General features: G+C 43.0%; 1 protein-coding gene across 1 annotated transcript; it reads right to left on the minus strand.

Moving 5' to 3' along the window:
* Nucleotides 1-1,552: 1,552 nt before the first annotated feature.
* On the minus strand, nucleotides 1,553-7,569 carry LOC116335258 (kidney mitochondrial carrier protein 1). The gene is made up of 9 exons (XM_031758904.2): nucleotides 7,284-7,569; nucleotides 7,040-7,187; nucleotides 6,657-6,751; nucleotides 6,286-6,371; nucleotides 5,410-5,505; nucleotides 5,195-5,319; nucleotides 4,529-4,652; nucleotides 3,278-3,358; nucleotides 1,553-2,771 (listed from the first exon to the last, which is right to left on the minus strand). Exons 1-9 carry the CDS (start codon nucleotides 7,345-7,347, stop codon nucleotides 2,730-2,732), a joined length of 861 nt encoding a protein of 286 aa, XP_031614764.1. The 5' UTR covers nucleotides 7,348-7,569; the 3' UTR covers nucleotides 1,553-2,729.
* Nucleotides 7,570-9,371: the final 1,802 nt, after the last annotated feature.

Consider the following 9,371-nt stretch of genomic DNA (forward strand, 5'->3'; position numbering starts at 1 on the left):
GGTTTGCTGTAATTTGTCTTTTCTGAAATGTACTCCAAAATGATCTTTGTGGTTTTGCAGGGAAGAATTCCTGAAGAATAAGCTGACATTTTTTCACGATCTATTGTGTTCCTCAGTTCGAAAGCCTCACTTTGTCAGCTTGTTCTTCACGGGCAGGGTATGGCTGTGCAATTTATCAAAATATTTACCACAGCCACGATTTCAAATTACAGAAGGCTGCACTCCCCCCCCCCCTTCAGGAGGGAGACGTTTCAGACATCTCTCTAAGCACAGTATTTTGATGTTATGCCAAATCCGTGACCTGCAAACAATGTGCTTTCAGGATGGAAGTCATTCATTTTTTTCTCAAATATAAGCATCAAGACAAGAAAATGAAAAAAAAAAAAGATTTGTCCCATAACTGAAAATAAGTGTGAGTAAAAAAGAAATGGCAATAGGCCTGTGATTTCTGTCTTTGTCAGCACAGTGGGGCTTAGAGTTCTTGCTCTGAATGGATCCTCAGACTACGATAGATTTGTCTCCTTGTCTGCATTTCCATCCGCTCGTCCATCTGTGGGTTGCAGCATTTTCATTAGAGAAACGGCTGAAAGAACAAAAAAATAGGCAGAGAAAAAAATAAATGAAAAAAAAAAAGGGCAGGGTGTTTTGGAGTAGCGTAGAGTCTTATCCCTCAGACACAAAAGCTCACTCTGATCCCTGGAACACAATAGAGCCGGTACCCCCCCGCACATCTGGGCCAGGCAGCAAATAATACCCATAATGTAGCATGTCTGTGACTGCTGGAATCCCCTGTGGTCATACTTGTCCAGCTTGTACAGGACTGTGCCAGAGACGGCTATATTGCCAACTTACAGATGCCGGATCCTGGCATCAAGCCACACGTTATTCTCATTTCTGTTTTACACCTCGCCTCACGGATTCTTCTTCTACCTCAATTTGACACGGATTCGAGCCCTAGAGGTCTAATTGTGCTGTGGGTGGATCGTACCCAAGTGTTAAAACCAGTCCTCCTGCCACACTCTGCTGCACTGTTTTTGAATCGAGCTATTCCACCCAGCCACGCTCAGGACGCCAACAGCAAACGCTGCGCTGAGACTCAGTGGCTGAGATGAAGCAGACCCAACAGTATCAGTTCTCACACAAGTAATAAGTCCCGCGGTGGCGCTCCCTAAATAACACAGCGAGGCACAGATCCACGCAGAGACCTGCCCGTTCGCTGCGGCGCCTTCCACTCCCCTGAGCTCCTCAAACAGCTCTGATGAGGGAAAACTGGGGAATTTACCCACAGAAATAAAACAATTACATCTTATATTCCCCCTGAAAAATTCATAACGTTCATGGGTTGCCGCTTGAACACGTTTGAAAGGAACCAGGCGATCCCCGAGAAACACGACTGTGCTAGATTTGTGGCCTCAAAGCTGAGGTTTGGGAATTAAAAAAAAAAAAAAAGACTCATAATAAACAGATACTGGTGTATTCAGTTAAGCTGGGGTGAGTGTGTAGCTCCACAGTGCCACACTGTGGTACCAGGGAAGGACAATACTGAGACAAATCCATGTCCTTTTCTTTATTTTTAATCATTTCAAATATACATGGAGCATTTACATCAACAAGGTATAACAAAAGTTACTCTGGCTTATACTTTGGCAGCAGCAATAGCTCACACACATGCGTGCACACACATAACAGCCAGCGGCATATTCATTCCTCGCAATAAAAGCTCACATTTACAGCAAATACATTATATGGAAATACATTTGGCGTTACTTGCGGCTCATGTGCAGCGGTTTGAGTGCCTTAAAGCATAAACAACGGCACCGCAGCCGGCTCAGCGGGCTGAACCTGGAGCTGATATAATATGTAGGTTTATGTAACTTCTTTTTTCTCCAGCAGACCAAATGATAACATAACGAGGAGCACAGAGTCAACCCTCAGCTGCCTGAGGTCACACTCACCGTCTGCACTTGCTGGCATGAGGGACCACTAATCACCACATATGGACAAGGAGCCGTTTATGTAACTCATTTATTACAGCACACCAGGATGTATTCTTGGCTCTTTGCTAAACACCTCAGGGAAAACTCTTTGAAATAATTTTACCTTTTCACACACCCGTCTTTTTAAATTTAGAAACACATAAATTAATAAAAAAAAAAAAAGACCCAAACACAATATCCACATTCAAGTTTGTCACCTCGTGCACACCAAACATCTTTTCAATCTATTCATAAAGGGAGTGATTATGGCGATTGTCAGCTGCCGTCCTTACGCAGCGTAGAGCTCAGACAGCCCTGCATCGCAAACTAAGGCACTCAGTTATAGAGCACTTAAAAAGTGTAGAAGCCTCGTGTTTTCCCTGTGACTTTAGAGACACCTTTAAGCAAAGTTCCTGGGGCTGCTGGTTCCCAGTCAATAAATCAGGCCACGTGAATCTGAGGGAATTTTATAGCAAATGTAAAGTTGCTTAGCCTGACGTAGCATTTAGATGAGAAAAAGTATGAAATACATGGATCTGTGTGTGTGTGTTACAGTTGTGTCCACATTCACCACAGGCTTAAGGAGACACTCCAGACAAGAATCTGGCAAATTCACATTCTGACCCTTCACGCAGGTCTACATGTGCGTTCCCCTTTCCCCCTGCTGGTTCCATCAAGCTCACGTCACCTTGGTCCTCTCAGCTCCTCTTGGAGCGTGCACTCATACTCATCTCCGCCATGTTGTTATGCTGATCACACGCTGATCTGCTTCAGCTGTTCATAGGTGAGGAAGAACTGAAAATTGGAGTAAAGGAACTTAAGAAAAAAAGAGGAGTGGACTTTGTTTTTTTGGTCAGAATGAGTGGCACCACCGAGTCTCTCCCGTTACCCCAATTTCTGCTGCAAAAAGAACTAATCTCATTAGATCTTTCAGGCCTGGTTGGAGCACAGTGAGTATCTGCCAGCCTTTATTTCCCTGTTCAATCACCTTTAATCCAGTCTTAGTCTTTGATAATGTTCACTCTCCACACTTTTCCCTATTTCCATCACACGCAGCCATTTGTCTCTAATCAGTGCCAGTCGGGCAGTGAGGCAGTAGTTTCACAGAGTTACATAAAAGAGTTAGCGAGCGTTTAACAAAGCCTTCCTCAGTGAAACAAAGGCAACGAATACATAAGAGAATTTCCTACAGCTTAGAAGGTGTTGCACCACAGAGGAGATATATACACACTGTGTGTGTGTGAGAGTGTGTGTGTGTGTGTATATAAAAACAGATCACAACATCTGTGTGGAAAGGATACGATGATGTTCCATGGTCCTAGGCGCAGCCAGTTGGGGAAGAAACCCTTGTAGAGGGCCATGAAGCCTTCAGAGCGCCACGTCTGAAAGAACAAAACAAACACTCTTTACTCTCTGATGATCACCCACTCTGCGCATTTATTTATTTGGACTGAAGAATGAGTGAAATTAAGGTCTGATCTGATCTTTGCTATATGAGATTACATATGTACCATCAAGGAGAAAAAAAATAATTCATGTATGACCAACTAATGAAAACATCTGGGGTGGCTGTGGCTCAGGCGGTAGAGCAGATCAGCTACTGATTGGAAGGTTGGTGGTTCGATTCCTGGCTCCTCCAGTCTGCATGCCAAATATCCTTGGGCAAGATATTAACCCCAAATTGCCCTCCGATGTGTGACTGTGTGAATGCTTATTAGTTGCACTTGGCTTTAGAAGTGCTTGTATGAATGGGTGAATGTGGCATGAGTACTCCGGGAGAGTAGAAAAGCGCTATATAAGAATCAGTCCATTTACCATCTAAACTTCACAGCTGCTGAAATTCATGAAGATGTCTGCATTTTAAAAAGTATTCCAGTCGTTAATTACCACAGCTCAATAAAGATGGGCTTTTGCATGAAAAACCAACCCACTAGATCCTGTACTTCCCAGAATGCTCCTCTCTTTTTGCTTACCCGTCTCCCCTGCACTAATTTTCATCAGGGGTCATTTTCTCACATTTTACATGTGATACAAATAGAGCACAAAATTAGTTCAGGCCAGTCACAAAGTGACGTTCAGCCTCATTCTCGATCCACTCCAGCTGACAGCCCTGTCGATACTCTCCTACACATTCTAATGACAAATCAAATATAAAGTACAGCATTTAAGCTGCTTCACCTTATCCACAGTTGCTGCACATCTGCAAACCACTTTGTACCCTACCCCAAATTAGCCTTCATGCTGATTCTGACTTTCCATGTATGTGCATGAATGAAAGGGCGAGAAGGTCCCAGAACAGACACTGCATTATTACTGCAGATGGAAATATCAATCTTCCTTTGAAACATCGATCACATTTGTTTTTAGGGCTGAAGAAGCATCTTGGATGAGAGCTGAAATATCTTCACAAGCTTAAAGCAGTCCAAGTGCCTTCTTTTTCAAGACTGTGTCTGTGTTTACATGATGAGAAGACTTGCATTCAAAAATCGATGGAGTAACTCTTCAGCTAGAGGGCAACAGAATCTGAGCACGTTTCAGGGGTTCAGACTGACCTGCAGCAGACAGTCTAATGTTCCCTGGTACAGCGCTCCTCCTCTCTGGTTCATCATGCGTGTCCGGACCACGTCCACTGGATTTGATGCCAGAGCCCCCGCCAAGCCGCACACAAAGCTGGACCTGTTGACCATAAGGGTAAATGCATTATGTCCCTTAGTTATGTTGCTGGTACTAAAAACAGTCTTTATGGTGGTGTGTACGCCACCAGTACAAACAGAAAATATTCTCAGCCTCGTCCAAGTACCCACATGGCATTTGCTGCTATAAATATAATCACTGAAGTCGCTGGCAGGTACAAACTTGGCGTCACTGCAGCTCTGAGCAGACATCCTGAAATAACTAGGATGAATACTGTGAAATGGTTTCCGCTGGGAGTGCTGGGTAATCTCTACAATACAGCACAATACCTGTCTGGTAAAACATATTCTGAGCAAGAGATTTTTATTTTAAGGATTTTTATGAAAAAACAAAACAAAACAAAAACATAAACAAACAAAAAAAAACATCAACCTTTCAAACAATGAGCCAAAATCTGTATTTGATCTGTTTTTCTGGCTCAAGTCCACCTGAATATATTAGAATACGCCCCACTTGCAAGCAATTTCCTGAATGTTATTGCACCACATGACGCGATAGCCAAAGAGGAGCCGATTCAAACTCACAAGAAGTGTGTGTACACGGTGTCCCCCATGTAACCCGACAGGATGAGATGCTTCTTGGTGAGGTCGTAGACTGGAAGCTCCACCCCGACCACGATAGCTGCCCTCTGAGCTGTTAGAGAGACACCCTGATGCGGAGAGAGAAAAGGTTAAAGTTGGGTGCCTGTAACCATCTCAATGCTGTATATACTGCTGTCATTTTTTAAGCTTCTCTGCACCTTCCACAGTCCTCTGGTCCCCTCCTCCTGGTAGATATTAATGAAGTTGCCCATCATACTGCCCTGGATCACATTTCCCTGAGCTTGCATGCGGATCTGGGAGGACAGAAAGAGGTGAATGTTACGAAGTTGAACTTGAAAAAGGGTAAGAGTGCACAAACGATGTGTAACGCCGCAAAGCCAACTTAGGGGAGAGTGTATTTCTTGGGCTTCTATTGGAATTTAAAAGTTTGCTGGAATTGTTTTTGGCAAGCTCAGTACTCAAAAGTATTTTCCCAATCCCCGCTTCCAAGAACGCTCCAGCCCATCCTTGACTTGTTAGCAAATCGGGCCTGGTTCATTTCTTGGCTCAGTGAAAGGCTTGGCATGCGCAGCTAGTACACAGTGTCATCAAAACATAATGTTCCCCAACAGCAGGCGCGTGTATTACCCTGTTAACCCTTAATGGACTGCAGACAGAAGGTCATGTGGCTTACAAGGAGTTTAAAAAAAGCCACGCCTAGCCAGGACACAGTCTGAGCACAGATAAGCACTGGCAGCCCTGCACGCATATCATTTACAGAACACTATGCTAAAACTGTGAGGTTTCACTCTATAAATAACACATAATTGAGGTCACAGGGACACCACGATGCCCTTTATTCCACTTGACAAAAGGTAGGACTTGGAAAAAAAAAAAAGACATTGCTTCCTCAAGACTACAACTCCTTATACAACAGAACAAAAGTGAAAAAGTGAGAAAAAGCTGCAGTCTGTATCTGTGGAAAATGGCTCCAGGCCTCACCACAGATCCAAAAACCTGTCAGACATGTCCTACTGCCATCTGATAAAGAGAGCACAAGATCCGACACGACCCTCACGTGTGTAAACAGTTACCTTAAGCACATCAGTAGGGTTGGCGATGGAGGAGGAGATGACACCGGAGAGAATGCCGCACAACACGTTAGTCAACAGCGTCTCGTCTGAAAGAGAAGAGCGAGTGGGAGGCAGGCTGTAAGTGTGAACAAGCTGCGTTTGATATCGGGCAGCAGTCAGTTTTCAGTGTTTCACTGCAGGCGCTGACTGTTACAAAGAGCTCTCACATGAGGAAAAGTGAGGATACATGTTTAAGTAGGTCACACACGTGCACATCTGTGCCTCATCTGTGACCTTCAAGAGGAATGTGCACATGTTGCCATAAACAGCAGGCTGAGTGTGTGGTTGTGTGTGTGTTTGTTTCAGACAGAGAAAGAGAAACTGAGACTCACCCTCTGGCCTTTCAACCAGTAGCCTCTTAAAGCTCTGGTATGTGCCAATTTTTATGGTCCCGTAGGAGGCCTGCCGCAGCATGGCAGGAGCAATCCTGCAACAAAGGAAGTTTACTTTCATTACCCAGTTCAGCAGTATTTCTGAAGGTTTTTGACTAATCTAAAACAGAGCCTCTCTTTCGCCAGTAGAGGAAGAGGATTTGATGTGGCTTTCAGCAAAAAAGGAAGTGTGGAGAAAGAGAGGAAGTGTAAAAATGTCTGAAAAAACAGAAACACACAAGGAAATGGTTGAAAAGCTGTCAGATCTTAATGCAGTTACGTTTGGGGGCCGAGGGTATGGAGACCCCACGTACAACACTAGCATGCGAGTCCGTCCTACTGACCCCGAATACAGAGCTCGGAGCCCCTCCTCTCTTCCGATCCTCATTATAGCGTGCAGCATGCCTCGGTAGCGGATCTCTCGGTACTTGCTATCGCCCACCTGGCCTTGTACCTGAAGGCGCGTCTTGGCTAGGTCGATTGGAAAGGTTCCTGCAACACAGAGCATTGTATTAACACTCATGCGACACTGTAAATCATTAATAATCAACAGGAAGTCACGCTGCTCGGCTTAGCCGCATCACTCACCACATTCCGCCGTTACTGAAGCCAACCCGCCGAAAACAAAGGGCTTCCAGTTGACGTTAGACATCTTCTCACGCTAGTACCGAGTGCACTGTTAAAAACCACCGACTACCAGCTGATTAGAGGGGAAGGTAGATGGGTTGGAGGGGGCGGCAATGCTAACAGTGGGGTTACTACCACCAACGTGAAAGCCGCGTTTCAGTCTGGGGAGCCCAGCCCAACAGCCCTCCTCCCCTGCTGAGTTGGAAGGGAACCCCGCCCCCTCTTTCCTACTCCGCTCACTGCCTCCACTGTCCCCGCCTAAATGCCTGCTGCTAGGCAACCGTGTCCAATAGTAGAAAGATGCCCAGAGGCTTTAAAGTAGACGACACTGTTGCTTCTTTTGCAGTCACTCACACTCTAAAACAATTTAATTTGACTGGATAAAGATAATTTTCAAGTATAATAAAACTGGTCTCACACTGTAATTAGTTTATATTTAGTCTCTGTGTACAAGGAGATTTATTTATTATTAATATTTGTATTTTTATTTTAATGAAACCCATAGTTAAAAAATTTAAGACTGCGCTGTACTGAGTGAGAGAGATACCAGAGAGATATTTTAGCACAGAGCTTTAAGATGCACTTTTAAAAGGAGTCAGGTACAACTTGATGAGTCAGTTCATGAGTCAAGTTCACTTCTGTTTGATGCATCTATACTTAGCTAAGTTGTTGAGAATATCATGAAGTTTTCTGTTGTTTTTGCTGCTGTTTGCTGTTGTCGTTGTTTAGCCAGCTAATTGTCATCTGTCTGAAACATGAACATGAAGCAGGATTTCTTTTCTACTCTACCTTTGGCTTAGTAATTATGTAGTTGGTCTCTAGCCACATACATAAAATGCAATTAGTGATGTCCATCTGGGCCACTGTAGAGATGATGGGACTTTATGCAAGGATAACACATAGAAAAACTGACATACAATTATTATTCTTTTTAGAGATTTACACAAAGAATTAAGTTCTAGGTAAAAGTAAAAAAAAATTTGTTATGGTTGTGTGCAGTTGGTTGTGGTTACTGTGTCTGTACTGGTGCCAGTGTTAATGTCCAGCATGTCCCGCATGTATTCATCATGGGTACAGAGGGCAGAAGGAAACTCATGTTTATAGTAAACACCGAAACACAGGACAGACAAAATCAGCAGTGTGAAAACCCTGGAAAACACCACAGTGCTTTCATCTACTGTAAACATCGGAGTTTTTATCTGAAACATGGACCTGTCCAACACCCATTGTGTATAGCAGCACACAGTTAAGGTAATGAATCATCTTTTGTACAGTGGTACAAAAGATGAATTGGTGGGAAATTAACCATAGAAACCAACACAATTGGGGTTTTTTTTGTTGTTTGTTTTTTACCAGGCATGAAACATGTTCATTTCATATCTGAAGTTGGTTATATTAACATGTGACTCTACAGGAACTGATTCACATTTGGCAAAAGCTTCAAGTGGCTGTTATATTTGCTGCTATACACACCACATATCAACACATGTTCACTGTCTAATTCAAAGGTCACTAAATTTGTGTTGTTCTTCATCTGCAATACTTAATTTTTAGTATCAATGCAGAAACAAAGTCTACTTCCTTGTGACATATTTAGTGAGCTTAAGATGACTAAATGCTTTGACATACTCTTGATGAGAGGACAAATATACTCATACTCAAACATATGTGTCTACAGGTGAACTAACTAACTTTTCCATGCACTCTGTGCTGCTACAGGTTAATGTGACATCTGATCTCACTGAGAGAATATTACATTTATTTTACCCACTCAGAACATCTGGAGCTAATGTTTAATTCTATGCCTAAAAGCAAAAAGAAGTTAAAGAATTATTAGTTGTTACAGAAGATATTGGATTAAACAAAGAGGATGGAATAAAAAATAAATACATTTAAAAGATATTAATGGTCATAAACCCAAATTAAGCTGAATTACAGAAATTACTGACATTTTTCTGAGGTCAGTTCCTTGATCAAACTATCATGACCATTGATCAACAACCACTGATCAAAGCCCATTGATTATTGATCAAAGACCACTGATCAATG

The sequence above is a fragment of the Oreochromis aureus genome, linkage group 18 (genome assembly GCF_013358895.1).
Source record: "Oreochromis aureus strain Israel breed Guangdong linkage group 18, ZZ_aureus, whole genome shotgun sequence".
In the NCBI taxonomy this organism is placed as follows: domain Eukaryota; kingdom Metazoa; phylum Chordata; class Actinopteri; order Cichliformes; family Cichlidae; genus Oreochromis; species Oreochromis aureus.

Excerpts from the sequence above, each read along its gene's own strand:
- LOC116335258 (XM_031758904.2), bottom strand. The coding sequence starts at position 7,347 with ATGTCTAACGTCAACTGGAAGCCCTTTGTTTTCGGCGGGTTGGCTTCA. Across the intron at positions 6,372-6,656 it reads ACTGGTTGAAAGGCCAGAGG|ACGAGACGCTGTTGACTAAC; the intron begins GTGAGTCTCAGT and ends CTTCTCTTTCAG. Across the intron at positions 5,320-5,409 it reads GGACCAGAGGACTGTGGAAG|GGTGTCTCTCTAACAGCTCA; the intron begins GTGCAGAGAAGC and ends TCTCCGCATCAG.